The following is an 18,335-nucleotide window of genomic DNA, read 5'->3' as shown; positions in this document are numbered from 1 at the left end:
CCTTAGTTTAAGCAGTTACTGTAGTTGTAGGAATAGGGTGGGAAGTGAAGTTTATATGCCTAGATATGAAACTAGATATAAAATACTTATTTCATCCAGCCAATCACTTTCAAATAAATATATTGAGATGATTTATTAATTCCTTCTTTGGGCATAATTTTTGTTTGTTGTGAATTTGATGTTTTCTTCTTTAAAGTTATAAACTAGCCTCTTTAATTTGTTTTCCTTTCCTTGTGAGATATTAAATTCTCTGTAGTTTGTGCTGTAGTGACTATACCCTCTCATAGTAATTGTTGCAAACTTGTTTTGCTTTATTTTACAGGCCTCTTTGACAGTCTTTTGGCAATGTTCTCTTTCCTTGATGTTGTGATATTTTGCTGAAATATTTCTTTTTATCTGTTTCTTTGACTGGATTCTCTTGTTTATTACATGTCCTTCTTCTCAATTCTTCTGTTGCTGACGGTAATTTGTTGAAAAATACCCTCTCTAATCCTGTTTGCACCCATGATCAATTTGAAAATATATGACCACTTTGCATATAATTTGCATCTTTTTCATCTTTTCTGACCTACTTTAAGGTGTGCAGGCTTTGTACATCTTCCACAAATACCAATTGTTCCTACTTTACCAAAAAAAATTTCAAAACTATTTACTGTTTTTGAATCCTCTGTCGTGTGCAGTGCTGGTATATTTTCATAAGCACTTACACTGTCCTTTTCTTTCTTGTATGATGGCTATCTTTAAATTCTAATATTATCCTTTCTTCTATAGACATATCCTAAATTGTATACCCTTCCCTTTCTTTGTGAATCCTTGTTCCATATGTACAGCAGTTAGATAACTGATGGAACTCCACTGTTTACCGTAAGGCTGCTCTTTAGCTTCTACGTGGCAGCAGCACCTCTAAACAGCTCTAATCGTGGCAGTGTATCACAGCTGTCTGGTCCTTGGTTATCAGCCTGAGCAAGGCTTATTGTTTCAGGTTATCAATAAAAGATATCCATTTAGGTTTTGAGAAAGAAGACAGTATCGTATTCTGTATTGGTTGAGTAAATCCATTAGCCTCATTCAGTCCTGCCAGTAAATTCTGGGAAATTAGTTGAGGATGAAGAACTACACTTCTGTCTTCTTTGTAAAGCTCTGCGACTGTCAGAGTACTATGAACCTGTTGTGATCATGTGCATATAAATGCAAGGGTGTTTGACCTATAACATGTACATAGTTCTTTGTGTCCTGTCCTAAAATCCCCTCATGAAGTTTCATGAAATTGACAATGCTTTCATTGTTATATATTTGTTCATTTGTTCTGTGGTGATTCTTTTCCTTATTACTGTGCCTTTCTTCTCTGTCAATTTGTCAAATATCCATTTTCTGACACCTTTCCTATAAAATACCTGTAAAGTTGAAGCCTTGCTTTATTCTTTGTTAGTTAGTAAGTACTCCTTTATGCATGCAAACTGCACATATGACCTCTTTACTCTGGAATGTATTAATACCAGTCTCTTATTATTAAGACCTTCTTAAATCCCCCCTCAGGTTTAAGCAGCTTATGTTCTCCATCCAGAAAATTTGGTCAAGAAAGGAAGTAAAAATGATAACCAATTAAAGAGCTCTCCAGAGGGATCCCTTTCATTTGTCCTCAGGTTATCTTTTCAAAGTGGTATCACTACTTTAGTGGTACGAATATGATATTTTAAGATATAAAATAGAGAAGTATTTTAATGGTGTTCTGTGCCTAAGGTACGTTTTAGCATGGAGGTCTGTTTTACCTCCATGGTTTTAGCGATTTACCTAGAAATGGTATATTTGATAGGTTGAGAAACTGAGGATGTTGCTAATTATCTTACTCTAGGTAAGATCAAATTTCTTGAGCATTTCCAATAATTTTTTGTATGTTTTTTTTTTTGGGGGGGGAGGGGGAGTCATGAATATGTGTACAGGTATGACAGTTTGTTTTGAAACTTTTTATTTACTAAATTTGAAATAATTTATCTGTATTATATTTGCATACAACTTGCAATTTACACTTTGATTGATGCCCAAAGCTTCAGCTTTTTATCACATACGTCACATTACGTCACATAGCTAAAAACAATTTTGTGTTATTTTGAGTATGTATGCATGACAGATTGAGCGAAAGAAACTTTTCCTTAGAGGTGAGTGTGAGATTTCAAAGCAACATGGATGTGTAGAAGCCACTGTGGTGAGGGGACAGATTTCTTGGGAGACCTCTCACCCCTTCCCCCTCCCCCCCCTTCCCTCATGGCCAGTTATGGATTTATGAGAGAATTAAATCACACATTTAGCAGCAAAGAGTTTTATGGTATGTACTTTTGATCAGCTAACATTTCAAGGACTCTCTGGTGAATCATCCAAAAATAAATAATTCAATGAAAAGAAAACCTTGTAGTTTGTGAAATTTTTTCTAATAGATATATAGGATATATTATATTAATCCTACTATTGAGCAACGTTGGTTAAACCCAGCATAATATATTCATAGAATCTACTCTAGCTCTTTCAACTCTGTTGTATTTAGGATAAATTGATAGAATAATGTATCGTCAGAATATTTCACAGAGTGTACCTCCATAGAAGTCACCAATGAAAGATTGGATAGTTGTATATTAGCATGCATAAATGATATCTCAAGAGACCAGAATTCTCATTCTGTTAAATGTGACATGGAAATATGAGGAACCTAACAATGGCCTGTTTGTAACATGTTGAAGTCTGCAAAGTGAGCAGTTGCACAGTATGTATGTAGAACCTACACTGTGTGGTTTTGTTCCATTGGATACTATGAGGTGTTCAAATCATGTGTCATGCTTTCTTTTACCCATTGCTATGTATGTAGTATTTACACTGTGTGGTCTGTGTGGTTTTGTTCCATTCTATATTATGAGGTGAATTATGTATCATGCTTTCTCATACCGATGGCTACTGTAAGTATGTAGTACCTACACTGTGTGGTCTCTATGGTTTTGTTCCATTCGGTACTATGAGGTGAATCATGTATCATGCTTTTTTTTTACCGATGGCTATGTATGTAGTACCTACACTGTGTGGTCTGTATGGTTTTATTCCATTGGATACTATGAGGTGAACCATGTATCATGCTATCTTCTACCGATGGCTATTTATGTAGTACCTACACTGTGTGGTCTGTATGGTTTTGTTCCATTCAGTACTATGAGGTGAATCATGTATCATGCTTTCTTTAACCATGGCTATTTATGTAGTACCTACACTGTGTGGTCTGTATGGTTTTGTTCCATTCTATACTATGAGGTGAACCAAGTATCATGCTTTCTTTAACCATGGCTATGTATGTAGTACCTACACTGTGTGGTCTGTATGGTTTTGTTCCATTCAGTACTATGAGGTGAACCATGTATCATGCTATCTTCTACCGATGGCTATTTATGTAGTACCTACACTGTGTGGTCTGTATGGTTTTGTTCCATTCTATACTATGAGGTGAACCAAGTATCATGCTTTCTTTAACCATGGCTATGTATGTAGTACCTACACTGTGTGGTCTGTATGGTTTTGTTCCATTCAGTACTATGAGGTGAAGCATGTATCATGCTTTCTTTTACCGATGGCTAATCAAAGGATTGGGGTGACATTCCCATCTTGATAAGTTTCTTGATTTGTGAATGATTATCTGTTTGATCTCAGTTCTAATCGGTCCTGGTTTACAGAACCGTTGATATGTGATCAATGAAGTATTACGTTTACATTGCATTCTAATAGCAAAGCACGTAAGAGGATAGACATTTGTCCTTGGTCACTGCAATTACCCAAATATGATTTTTGGAGTTTTGTGCGTGTACATTATAGTTTGAGAAGGAGTATGATATAAATGTATGGAAAATCTGACAAAAGGCTACAATCATATTCAGATAACATGATATTTATTTTCAAACCATTTGCTTTTATAAACATGCTTTATATAAACTAACATTTGGAATACTTTTGACATTTGAAAAATTATTTATGGTGAGATGATTGTACTAAAGGGAATTTTTATTGATTTTCCTCTCAACACTCCTTTTGCTTGTTAACATTGACAAAAGTATCACATGAAAATGTGGGCACAAACCAGTAAGTATTGGTAGCACTTATTTTTGTTCATTTTCCACCATATTGTAAATCAAAGTCTATTTTCGACTGAATCTTGTTTTTATTGTTATTGATTTTGTTATTGTTTTTGTCTATCAACAGTGCTAGCCAAAAAGTAACAAGCGATGACTTTCTGTAAAATACATCCAGTCCCCCGCATCAAGATTAAAACTTCTCCATCAAGGTAGAAGTGATGTCATCTGGTTGCTGGGCAACAGAAATGACGAGTACAGGTCAAGGGTCAAAGGTAATGAAGGGACACCTCAAATACATCAAATGGCAGTCGGATGATTGATGGGCCTATCGGCCACTTCAGCATTGTACAGATTGCTTCCTGTTAAAATTGGACTATATATATACCTATTACACTACTTCACAAATAGAGCTGTCACAAATCTTGTTGAAGATTGTGTGTTTGTATAATTATTTTTATGACTATTATAATAACAATTTTAAGTTTTATTGGGGAAAATCCATGTAAAATAACAATGACAGTGAGAAGGCTATTTATTAATAATAATTAGAAGAAGAAAAATAATTTTTAAGGTGTAGCACGAAGATTTGTGAAGTATTGATGATTGAGAATAGATCAATTTCAGATTTTGAGACATTTGTGTGAAATTCAAAATGTTCATTTTGTGTTACTGAGTCTTCTATCCTCAAAATCTTTACTTTGAGAACAATTATTGAACAGATAACAAAGACAATCAACAAATAGGATATTGCGTATATCTTCATTTATGGGAGTAAATTTTACATGTTATGTTTAAGTAATATGAAGAATAGTCAAGTGTGTTTGTCCTGTACAAATATTATCTTTGACTTCAGGTGCTGATATACTTGTTATTGACATTAGTTTAATGTCTGTATAATAAATTAGAAAAAGAATGATTTAAACAATTACCAAATCAAAATTTTATGATTTACCTATAACAAAATATTTTACAAAATTGTCAGTAACTTATGTAAAACTTTGGGTAGACAAATTTTATTGTTCCAAAGAGGAGCTGTTGTTTATATTAGTTTTATACAAAATGTTGCTAAGTGTTGAGCTGTGGTCCCTAGGCTTTAGAGTTTAAGCATGATGGGACAGACTTTTCTGACTGAACCACTCCCCCCCCCCCCCCATCCCTGTGTTTTGGAGCATATTACGATACTGCTAAGCCAAGCATGCAAAAAAGGTCGCAGAGACGGAAAAATGAAAGGCAAAGATATAACATCAAGTACCAAGACAGCATTTAGGGTTTCTTCTTCATGAATGATGCCAGCAGTTGCATAATATCGACATTATCTGAAAGGAATATGTGTTCTCCATTCCATGAATACATTTGTTTTTTTACCTTTTATTTAGTCTTAATTGAAGATAACTAATTATAGACATAATAACTTAGGCAATTGTTGCCACCAAAAACCTTGACCAAAGGAAATTGTCCTTGAGCACTTGCCGTTTTGGGATAAGTGTTACCATTGGGTACTTGCTAGTTACTTCTATGTTATTTCCCCTTGTTGTTCATCAGTTGCAAAGTCTTCACCAAAAAAAGAAATGGAAGCTGTTGGTATAATGTCAAAAGTTCCAGTTAGTGAGATGAGTTTTTCCCAAAATTGCCTCGCAGGTAGTTTTTCAGCGTAATTTTTAAAATTAGTATTCAAAGGCAGTAGAATGTAGTATTCTTATATTTAGTCATAATTTTTTAATATATAAGGTCAGCATTTTAACTTGAGTAAGAATAAAAATAAGGTGAAAATCTCTGTAACTCAGGATATGTGCAATAATTATTTAATTCAACTTTTTTAAGTATCGTCAATTTGCAAGTTTTTGACCTACAAATTGACATCCTATTAACGGCGTTGAACCAATGATTTTAGGACAATGTCACCATGAAATAATTTTTTTTGTTTTAACTAAGGAAATCGAAAAAACATTTCAATCAGAAAATTGATTTCTGTCTCAATAATTACCCATTTTAGTGACTTCTGATTTAATGTTCACACATTTTCACTGAAAATGATGGAATTGGTCTTAGATTAAAATACCTTCAATTACATTGTGTTGACACCCTTAACTTATTGAAATGTATTTCTTAAACCCCCAGCAATCATTCTGGCATTTGCATATTGACCATTCCATCTTTAACTAAAACCAATGAAGTTGACTATTTTCTGTAAAGACATCGGAAGTTGTGGAATAATTCACAGCACCAACAACAAAGCCCCCTCCATCCCACCCCATACCTCTTGAAAAATGGAGAAATCCTTCAAACACTTAGGCTTTATTTTATCTTGGGAACATGGGTAATTATAGGCATAGCCCACTACAGTCAGTGCTGGATCAAAAGTAAACTGCAGAGACTTTCGTACTCCTTTGAATTCATGGTAACCTTCTGGACTTTGTCCAATTTATCATATTTTTCAAGCTGGACCAACACTGGTGTTTTTTTGTCTTCTGTTTTTATGAATCCGTTGTTTCAGGCCATTTACTCTGTATTTACAATATTCTGTGTACTGGAACATTGATGAAACACCTTGCATTTATTGGCATATGGCTGGATTTTGTTGTATTAAGTGTTAAGTTTGTCTTATTGTATGATCTTCAGGTTGATACTGTATATATATATAATATATATGTATTTCATTTGCTACAAAATATATTTGTCAGTTTTCTGACATTGGCAGTAATAATATCTTGTACCCACAACATGTTTCTACCTGGTGTTATTTGTGCTACTCATCATATGGGGTAAAGGTATTCAGGTACAGAGAGCCAAACGTTCCATAAATGTCTTAAAAGAAAGTGAAGTGCCCAAGTGTCTTGTTTATTTATCTCCATTCTTAATTGTTACCTTCTTTCTTTGTTTTTTTGTTATTTTTTGGTTGCTAGCTCGATAAACTACTCTTGTTTTTCTAGTGTCCTGTTTACACTATACCACTTTGTTCTATTGTTCTTATGTATAGATGAAATAAATGAAGAAAAAAAAGTTAATATATATATGTCCAATTCGATATCAACATTTTACAATTCCATATCAGCATGTTACAATTCCATATGAACATGTCGAAACAAAATACAATATGTCATTGCATCTATCAACATGTCAAATACAACATCAGCATGTCGAAAACTTGAAACAGCATGCCACTACTACATTGGTCATGTCAACATTGCTTGCTAGATACAATATTGACGTCGTGCTATAATTTTGGCACATCGGTGCGCCAACGTTTGGCCCACATGTGATTTAATCATGTGCAAAGACACAAGGATAATTCCTGTATTTGCATTGGACCCTTTATACATTGGAGAAACCAAAAAATACCATCTTTGACTTTTATCTGTACCGGGCCCCAGGCAACAGCCATAAAGTGCCCATGGCCGTCACATGATTTGATTATGTTAACAAAGAGCAGGATAATTCTTTCGAGGTGTTGGCCCTATTGGACATTGCTGTATCCAAAAAACGGCCCAAAAATTGCACTAAGGCATCAACGTGATCCCTGTGGCTTGAATATTTTATTTCCTTCTCTCAACATGCTGACACAAGTTTTGGACATTCTCATATAAAGTCTCGACATATATATACAGTTTTGGGCATTAACGAAATGTAGGCGTGCGCCGATGTGCCAAAATTATAGCATGACTTCAATATTGTATCTAGCAAGCAATGTTGACATGACCAATGTAGTAGTGCCATGCTGTTACAAGTTTTCGACATGCTGATGTTGAATTTGACATGTTGATAGACGTAATGACATATTGGTATTTTGTTTCGACATGTTGATATCGAATTGTAACATGTTGATATCGAATTGAACATATATATATTAACTTTGACATTTCACTTTCTTTTTCGACATTTATGGAACGTTTGGCTCTCCGTATTCAGGCAATATATCTTCAGTTTTGAGAGAGAGAAAAAGAAAAAAGCCAACAAGTATTTTACATAGATATATTTTTTCTTTGCTGCTTTGAATTTCAGTTGACGTCATTCTAGAACACCTTTTGGTTATGTAGTTGATTAATACACACTGAAATTTAACAAGTTTAACAATTTTGAAAACCTGAATCACTGTAATAGTTCACTAGATAGAATGACCTCTTTGAAAGTAAAGAGCTTGAATTGAGAATAGTTGGATGTTTCTTACTGTGTGTGTACATGGCAAGTGAAAAAATGTAGATTGCTATCTGGAAAAAATAAGTGTAGAAGAACTGAACTTTGTAACTTTGTGCATATTCATATCAATGAGTGAAACTTGCATATTTTTATCAGTGAGTGAACTTAAATATTCATATCAATGAGCGAACATGCATATTCATGTAAGAGATACCTGCATATTCATATAAGTGAGAGATACTTCCATATTCATATCAACGAGTGGAAATGAGAAACCATGAATGTTCTCCAAGTCTGTCATCAGCCAGTTGGGACAATTTTGCAATGCTAATACCACTCTATACTGCCCTCACACATCATGGTTGAAAGCACTTTTACTGACAGTATGAACAGTTCTGAACCTATATAAAATAGAAATAGGATATTCTTACTGCTGATAATGTACGTACAAGTCCTTTGACATGAAAGAACATTATATAGAAACATTGTCCCAACTGGGTGCTGTCATGGCAGAACTGAATATTCATGTTTATATATCATATTAAATAGAAAACTATATATTGCTGCATATCCTACTAATAAATATATATTACCCCACTTTTGTTTTCTCTTAAGTTAATTGTATTGTTGTTATATTTTATTGCATTACGTTGTATCCACTTGAAGACTAAAAACTGGTAGTGGATATACTAATTCTTTTGGTTTTTGATAACCTATAAATGTCAGATTTTCATGATCAGATTTGACAAGGATTCTAAGAACTTAACATATTACATTAATGGACGATTCTGTAGCAATGTGAACTTTCATATCCTGACATTGAATTGTGATAGAATTATGAAAAGGATACCGATTGATAGTTGCAGAAAAAGCTGCAGACCTAAAATACCAAGTAGTAGTCATATACCTCTATGACAATTTGATTCATTTGCAGGAACATTTAATCAGTCTAAAGGCATCTGTATGTTTCAGAATGTGGCATGTCAATTACTTGTTGCGCTGTTAAAGCTTCATATTTTGTTTTGAAAAAGAAGAAGAATAAACAGAACAAGGAAATGTGTTAAATATTGTAGATATTTATATACCTTCACATACCTTGCCCAAGTGATGCATCTTTTGGCCTGTAAATAAATTATGACATTTCAAGACATTAAACTCATTGGAATTGATGAATTTATAGCCTAGTATTTGGTCCATGTGGTCTGTAAACAGATGAATAGCAATTGTTCGATCGAGACATGTTTGTTTCTCAAGTTGCACGTTCTTATGTATTATAGTTTTTAGCTTGCAAATATTGTTTTATAAGATGGAAGTCATTTAGTACTTATTTTGAATTTTGAGCCTGCTCCACCATATGGATGTACTTTTGTCTGCAGGCAAGGGCTGAGTCTGTCCTATCAAAGCATTCATCACTTTCTGATGAGTTGGTTAAATGAAGAAATGATGTGAGAAAAATTATGTTAATTTTACTCATAAAATAAGCTACCCATCTTTCAAAGTGAGCTTGATATTGATATAGATTAAATTTCATTTTTGCAGGGTGGTTTATTATTAAATTGCCTTAGATTTGTGTGTGTGCATACTACATTGTTGAATGAAATAACAAGCATTACATTGAAATTCATGAGAAATCCTTTGTTTTGTTTTCTTTTGAGTTAAGAACTATTCACTTTACACTCCAAGTTGTGTCCTGTCAAAAGAGAAAGGCCTGCTAAAGGGAGAAGGAATGATGGATTATGCATAGAAAAATGTGGACATCTGTACAGCCACTTTGCAGGCCTGACAAATGGACTAGGGTGATGGGGCTATAGGCCTGGCTCCATGGGTCAACACCTGGGGATTTTTTTGTAGGTGCCCTGGGAAAATATAGCACTGACAGTAGTGTATTGTTACTTTATAACATATTGGAGGGAAAGTGCAATGCAAGTGGGGGGGGGGGGAGGGGATCAGTGAGCTCAATGATTGTGGGCAGGACCCAACCTCTCTTTCTTGGGCATCGGCCAACTGGAGAGCATTTTGTTATCAGTTGTGTTTGCCTATATGAATTCCACTTAGTGTAATTAAGGCATACTAATTTGGGATATGTAATCTTGGGGAAAATTTCCAGAAACTTGCAGGAGAGTGCAATATGATGTTCTAATCTTTTGTAGTCTGGAGGTTGAAATAGCGAAATCCATAAGCAGGGGGCATTTATTCTCTGTACACACAAATTTGTGCTTCAATTATCTCCTCCCCTACCTCTTGTAAACCGAAAAAACAACCTCGACCAACGTATGTGTCAAGAATATGCGGCGCTCTTTCGAATTTTAAATTCGGTTCAAGTCGTTATCTTGTCGGACATATCACACTCCAATTTAGTATCCATGTGATCGAGAACTTAGTACACATAACACACATGTCCTGGGTCTGTTCTGCTTACTGTTAGCATACAGTCTAACACAATCTAACTTAGGCCTAGGCCGATTACAGCAAAGTTGTTGATGAAGTCGCAAAAACAGAATCCAAAGCCGTAAAACGTATCCAAATTCTAAACGTGGTATTGACCAAGCCGACGAAGCAATGAATATCAGACGTGCAAGTGTAAGAATGCTAACTAAATGTTACGCGTCGCTTAACTTTTTGTTACGCCTAACATAACAGTAACAGTAGTAACACTAACAAGTGACATAGCCTAATGTTAGGCCTATCTCAGCCAGGCCTGCCCTAGGCTAAGTTACATTTACTATTTAGTAGTATGGTGGGCTCTTAATTGACGCACTTAAGGATTTGATCAACGATGTCTATCAAGGAAAATCCAAAATAACTCAACTGTATGCGTTTTTCATGTGTATTTCCCCTGAAATGTAATGATATCAAAATATTTGTTGTTCTGTGCCTAGGCCTATGCAATGTACAATTGTGCAGAATGTGACCACAAAAGGTCTGCCGTGTCAAGTTCTTTCATACCCTGAAATTGACACATTCGTTGATAAGCTAACTGTAAGTATACATCCATTGACTCTGAATGATGTTTACGGGCTCTGAGCCTCTCAGCTCAGACAGGTCAGGTTCCAGAGAATTGTGGTATCATTTTGAGGTAATTTTGGTTATTTTTAGGGAGAAAGATTTCCAAATGCCAAAAATACGTGCAAAATTGGGGTGAGGTGTTAAAAGCTATAAAACACACACAATTTGATCAGCACATAGCTGAAATGGATTCAAACTCATGAAATATATAACTCTGCACTGCAAAAAGTTTCACTGCAAAAAGTTAAGGTTGCCTGCTGTATAGTTGCTAGTTGCGTCAATTACGAAGGTGCGTCAATTATTAGGCCTTACTAAACCTACTGTGGGCCTAACTTTGGTGTTGCCAATTCCACAGCTTCCCAATTATGCAAAGTATCAATTCCATTTTCTTAATATCCTTGTATTGTAAGTTGTAACACAGTTTAAAAGATGAAACTAGTCTACTAACAGATCCGGAAGTCTCATAAAGATTGGAGGGAGGAAAAACCTTTGTAATTCTTATAGAATTAATGTAGCCTAGGCCTATGCCACTCCAATTCAACTTTCAATTTTCATTTAAAAGAATTTGGGCTACGTAAACATAAGTGTAAATATTGTTAGTTCAGTATTAAAGATTTGGAACCCTGGTACTCAGCCTAATGTTAGAATTGCCTTGGCAAATACTAGGTTTCTCAATGGACTTCTTTGTAAAGTCTGTACACTTTGCAGAGGGATGTTAGTTTCTGCCATTACTTCACAAAATCATGATTTTCCACCATGGTCGATACATGTTTTCATTGCAGAAAGTAACTTTCTTAATTTACCTTTTCTGCAGTTTAAATATCTTTTAAAAGTTTCTTCAAAACTAACTCAAATATCCTTAATCTTATTTTGGAAATTCGCTGTCAATCTACATGTCAAGTGCTGGGAGTCGCTCTGAAAAAGAACGGGATCTGTCCTTTGTCATTCTGAAAGTTCAGTTTTCAGTTTGCATGGTCATTCCAACAAACATGTCTACACTACAATCCATATACCCAACGCGGAAAGAGGTGCCTTCCACCAATGCAAGTTTCCTTCACAATAATGTTTAACAAAACAAATATTGTAAATTTTTAGGTCATGCAATATGTGTTCTTTGAACACCTGTTGATCCCTTGAAATGTAAATCAGAATGTCACTCAGCACAGACTATAGGATTTCATGTTGTTAGGCTACTTGTTTGCAACATTTTTTTGACATTATTCTCTTTTATAGCCACAAGACCTCATGAATATGCAGCACTGCAATTTGCTCTGCTTGCCTGAGAACTACCAAATGAAGTATTACTTTTACCATGGACTGTCCTGGCCACAACTGTCATATGTCGCCGAGGATGAGAACCAAAAGGTGGTTGGTTACGTTTTGGCTAAAATGTAAGTTTAGGGTGTGGGCAGCAGCTGCTTTCAAGCTTATGAGAAATGGTTCTTACAGAATAAAAATGTTATTTTGACTGAAAAAGTTGCATTTTAGGTTTTTGTTTTGTTGTAACTTTGACCAGCCATGCAATGTATTCACCTTTCGATCTAGGAGATATATGGATGTTGTACGACCATTCCAGCAATCTTCAAATGTTTGGTTACTGTTAATTCACCTCAGAAAGGTGTTCGTTTCCCTCAAATTTCATGAGTTTTTATTGACAAAACATTAATGTTTTTGTGTAATTTCAACCATTCTGATGAATGTTGTCTGACAAAACTAAGTGACAGATTATGTTTTCAAGAAACTTGCTAAAGTACTGTAGCTATATACTTGTTAAGTATGATATGACCACATTGTAGCACCTATGTTGGATGTGACCAAATTTGCTGGTCGTTCAAAATATTTCCAAATATTGCAAAGCGTCTGCTCAGACAATAGAATGTGTTATTGTACCTACATGAAAGTGCTTGTTGAATTGCGAACATCAAACTTGACCATTATTGGATATTTCTAGCATTTTTTTTGGAGGGGGAGGGGTGGTACATCTTATCATGAAATACTTTGTAAAACAGGAATTTTTCCAGATTTGAGATGATGAATAAACTACTGCTTAAAATTCCTGGAAAAAAAATTGCAAAATTGTTTTTCTTCCTTGTGCTGTTTTGACAGGGAGGAAGATCCAGACGAGAAACCTCATGGCCACATTACATCGCTGGCTGTGAAACGATCCCATCGGAGGCTAGGTTTGGCCCAGAAATTAATGGACCAGGCATCACGTGCCATGGTGGAGTGCTTCAATGCACAATATGTGTCTCTTCATGTACGCAAAAGGTACAGCACTGTATGCATGTATCTACACTGGGGAGTTGGTTTACATATATTGCAACATTTGTCAACTCCACGGATTGACAGACAACACACCATTCCATATCATTTAAAAGGTTTTATACTTGTTTTGTTGAATACCTTTGGATGTTAGTTACATTTCGTTTCAATTTTGCAGTGAAATAGATCAATAAATGCCTACAATTATCAGTATACAGACCACTAGGACTGGTAAACACTAAACAGGGCCAGGACCGAAGTTTACAAATTGACAGCATATTTTGCTCAAATTTGCTCAAATGTTTCTAATAAATTCATAGATGTTGAGGAGTATTAAATGACATATTTTAGCTGTTTTGAAAAGGTTGTTATGGATAGCAGTCAAAACTCTTAAAGTTTGAACATGAATGACCATTCATGTGACTTTCTAGCATATTTTGTGGCAGTATTGAGTTGACTATGCTTAAGATTAACTTGTGATAAAGTTAAATAGTTCCTCAAACCATGTCTCATACCCAAATATGATTTTCATCACAATGAGTAATTAATTAGTGTTAACATTGGATATTACAAAAACAGATTCTACCCAACCAAGAAATTAATATTATCTTTTTCATCAAAAAAAAAATCTGTCAACATCTGTCACCTGTGTCAATAATTTATAATAATATAAATTTGAATATTTGTTAATATTGAATGAATTTTTAATGTGTTTTTATGATCTCTAATTCACCCCACCTTCTGCTTTTTTTTCATTTTCTCCAGTAATCGTGCTGCCCTCCATCTCTATCAGAACACCCTCAAATTTGAGTGAGTATAACTACTGTTGTTGTTATTTTATATATTTTGCTTTGATGGTGATGAAAGTATATCAAGAATACAAAGAAAGGGAACCATGTTGAAATTGTGGAAGATTATTGCACAAATTAGTTACAAGGAAGAAACTCAACATAAGATGACCCCCCTTAAATGGTGTGAAGACTCGCGCACAAAGAAACGTTTCATGCCGGTAATCTGACCTAGTTTTGAATGAGGTGTAACAGAAGTGTTAGACACCACCATAGATCCCGGAAAATACACACACAGCTTGCTACCGTCGGTAATTAGACACTAGTGTACAGTCAGTACATACAGCTATGGTCAATACCCACAACACAGTGTACATAGCAGCGATGGACATCTCAGGTCTAGATAAAAGATAACAAGGTATCACGTTTCATTTACTGTCTGCATTTTGTAGCGACAAGAAGAAAACTTCACTTGCAAGCAACGGAAAGTTAACTTTTTCAGAGCGCGGCACGTGGTTTGGGGCGAGTCTTCAATGCCTTTAATGTATTCTGCATTTAAAAGTGCATGGAAAATGTGGTCACTGGTAAGGCGACATGTCAATAAGGAAAGCTGCAGCAACTACAAAATGGAAAGCTGAATCAATATCACAGAAGAGAGGATATCTCCGCAGACAAGCAGTGCCTATTCTGTGAAACCTGCAAAACTCAAAAGATATGCCTGACTTTTGATTCGATATCTCAGTCTGTATAGGAGACATCTGACTGTACGGAAATGTGCTCTCCAGCCACACCGCCCCAAATATACAAAGGGCGCTGTCTTATCAGTCCTATTTAGTCTTGGGAAACTTGAAACGCTGCAGTCTTTTACAGCGGTTCATATTGGTAACTGTGAGTTGATCACTAGTAGTGTATACTAGTTTTGTTTTGACAATTGAAGAAGAGATCTTTTGAAGCATATTTTTGAAGTTTCAAGTCAAACTTGTTGTTTTTAAGCACCTAAATGTGTGCTTTATAAAGCATTTTTCTCTGTTTGACCAAAGTGAACATGTGGAGCCTTGAACTAGTCAAGTTCACCTGGCGTGTTTGCACATTGATAAACACTTCCATGCGACCGAGTTGCTTTGTTGCAGACATCTGTAAACAGTACAGATAACGCATATAAGCAGCGCAAATTTTTAATGGTCCAAGATGACCAAATTTCTAGTTGGGTAACCAAAATCAGCTTGTGGAGGTTGTCTGCCTGACGATTATTATTAACATCAAATTCAGATTGTACTGTAACGTAATACCCCCACATAGGTAAAACTGGTATCACCCTCAAAGCTGGTGTTCTTTTTACCAAACCTACACATCTCTGTATAGTGTAAGTATTGGTCACAATACTGTTGGTCACTTTTTCACACAGCCATAATGTCTATTTGGACACCAAATATGAGGCCTGGTTGTTTCGAAGGGAGAATTTAACAAAAGTCCTTAAAACTTTGCCCGTATAAAGTAAAGCAGATATTAATCCCCATTGTACAGTCATTGTAGAAGAATTATGGTAGGTTTGGTCATCCAACAGTCAGACAACCACTCTAGGGAGACCCTGACACTGCTTTACATGTACGGGTGTGTGAAACAATAGTCAAGTATGAGGATGAAAGCATAGGAAGTTATCTTTGTCAAATTAGAACTAAACATTTTTAATTGTCCTAGACTAACAGGCAGATCAAGAAATTAATCAGAGCATCGTTAATTCTGTTCTCTATTTCTTCCCCAGTACTTTGTGTCCCATCTATTTAGGACATATGCAGGGACAGGTTGAGGAGTTCTGTCTAATATCGAGTAGGAAGGATAAGAATTGAGAGTAATTAAATACCACCACCGTTTACTAGAGTTGTTGTTATTCATGTATTTGCTTGTTTTCTTCCCAACTATTCTCCTCATTCCCATGTATTCTTCATCTTCTTAATCTAGGGTCAGTGAGATCGAACCAAAGTACTACGCTGACGGGGAGGATGCATACGCCATGAAACGAGATCTTACGACTTTCTTGAATAAGGTAACAGCATTTTCCTTCGATAAGCAACTGGTTGGTTTAAAAATGCAATATGTCTCACTGAAATGTTTGAAAGCAATATGCATTTTTAGTGTGTAGCAATAGTGTGATAACATGTTTAAAGTTTTAAAATGCTTAATTTAGTGTTAGTTTGAAACCACATGTTTTAGTTCATCTAAAAAATCTAATACTCTTAAAGTTGAAAAATATCTCAAATGATATACGAGGTTCAGGCCTAATTTTGTGCATAACACTCTTTGTTAATGATGTAGTTGTCTTCAGTTGACTAGGTGAATTACTAGAAAATGCACTATAGTGAGTAGCAATCCATATATCATAGCCTTCATGAGGTATGGTGCACTAGTGACATGAGTGTAAATGCATGGGATCTGTAGACAAAATCGCAATGAGTGGATTATAAGTGCTATATTTTTGGTATATAAAGTAGTGAAGGATATTAGTATTTATCCAAACCAAATTTTTTTTTTTAAATATAGGAATCATGCTTACAAGTGAGAATCCTTCAACAGCCAGTTTCACTTATAAATCTCTCCTAAGCTGCTAGATTGGTTTTAGTGATTGACAACTTCAGGACCTTCTTTAGAGGCTAATCTTCAGTTAGCCTCTGAAGAAGGTCCTGCTAGGGTCAAAACGTTAGGTCGCCCTAACTTTAATATACGCTAAGAATTGAGTTACAAAGAGAAGTTTGTTACACTGTAGTTATAGCATGTTGTAGAACACAGGTATCAGCAGGATACGGTCATTTATAAACACATCATCAACTGATTCCCGTACATGGATTTAGGCTCCACACTGGTGCAAGCTATTTCCAAGTATGGGTTTTGTCTGGTTGGTCGTATTTTTATTTATTTATTTATTTTTTATTTTTTGCAGTCTTCCAAAGATAAGAACACGGTGGAAGATAAGGATGAAATCACAGAACAGATCATTCAGGCCAACGAAGGAATCAGCAAACTGATGTTAGACGAAACAGAAGGAGAGAAGAGACCTGCAGATACCAAGAAGACTGAACATGAGGATAAAAACTCAGACGATAAGAAGAAGGAGGATGGGGACAAACAAGGAGATGAGAGCAAGAAAAGAGACAACACTGATAAGGGGAGGGGGGAAGGGAAAACAGGAAAGGAATCTAGGAAGGGAAGGAGGAAAGGGCGAGATGCCCACAAGACAGAGGATAAAGGGACTAGTTGATGAACGATGTATTTATTGATCACGTTAAAATAGTTTGCATTTTATCGTAGCTCTGTGTCTATCAAAACGAAAGGTTTTCGTTCTTTTTTTGTTGGTTGGGAGGGAGGGGGGAGGAGAGGGGGGAGTGAACGGAATGGGTACTGACTCACAAACTTGCACTCGTCGTTTGGGGTTTAGCCATGGGTGGACCGACAACTTTGGAGAAAGGTGTCATTATCAATAGGGGTTGTGTACTCCAGCTTTTTTTCCATTTAAACATGGCCTTGTTTGGAGTCCTGCTTTTTGATGTACTGTTTACTCGCATGCATAACTTACAAATAGATTTTGAGTTGACAATGAATTGGACTTGCTCTTATTTTGTGGCTTCATTCACATCATGCAATGCACATTTTACTGTCCATTATTTGCCCAAAATAGGACTGTTTTCACAAATCCAATGAAGGAGAGTAAGAGTGGGGGAGGGGGGGGGGAGGTGGGTGACATGTCTCGCTTTAATCATGCTTTGTTTCTCTTCCTAAATTTCCATCACTGCAAACTTGTATATCTTGACAATGTTGAGAAAGGATTTATTCATGTCTTTGTGATATGAAAAGAAGTTGCTTACACCTTCTGAGATTCATCTAAAGATAATATGTTTTGCATAGTATGTGCAAAACATTTGTAAGGTAAACTAGACCCCTCCCCCAACAACTACTCCTTTAGATAAAGGTTGCTTCGAATTGTGGCCAATGGATAAGACAGAATGACATCACTGCCCCATCCTGATTGCATTAGAAATAACTGGATATT

The 18,335-nt window shown here is 35.6% G+C and overlaps 2 protein-coding genes across 8 annotated transcripts in view; both read left to right on the top strand.

Moving 5' to 3' along the window:
* Positions 1-9,868, top strand: part of LOC139961830 (protein bicaudal D homolog 2-like) — a 37,137-nt gene extending 27,269 nt beyond the window's left edge. For all 7 annotated transcript variants that reach the window (XR_011791036.1, XR_011791035.1, XM_071961375.1 and 4 more), the window contains one exon: positions 4,231-9,868. Coding sequence is in view for 2 of the 7 variants with exons in the window: in XM_071961375.1 (XP_071817476.1) it covers positions 4,231-4,267 (37 nt within the window). In the remaining 5 variants the exon portion in view is untranslated. The remainder of the gene's footprint in view (positions 1-4,230) is intronic.
* A 750-nt stretch (positions 9,869-10,618) lies between these two features.
* Positions 10,619-17,886, top strand: LOC139961889 (N-alpha-acetyltransferase daf-31-like). Its single transcript, XM_071961523.1, has 6 exons — positions 10,619-10,817; positions 12,477-12,634; positions 13,350-13,511; positions 14,271-14,315; positions 16,253-16,337; positions 17,229-17,886. The coding sequence occupies exons 1-6, from the start codon at positions 10,797-10,799 to the stop codon at positions 17,544-17,546; spliced, it is 789 nt and encodes a 262-aa protein (XP_071817624.1). The 5' UTR covers positions 10,619-10,796; the 3' UTR covers positions 17,547-17,886.
* The last annotated feature ends 449 nt before the right edge of the window (positions 17,887-18,335 follow it).

The sequence above is a fragment of the Apostichopus japonicus genome, chromosome 20 (assembly GCF_037975245.1).
Source record: "Apostichopus japonicus isolate 1M-3 chromosome 20, ASM3797524v1, whole genome shotgun sequence".
Taxonomy (NCBI): Eukaryota; Metazoa; Echinodermata; class Holothuroidea; order Aspidochirotida; family Stichopodidae; genus Apostichopus; species Apostichopus japonicus.
Note: the sequence above shows the minus strand (reverse complement) of the source record. Positions and strands in the feature narration are given on the sequence as shown.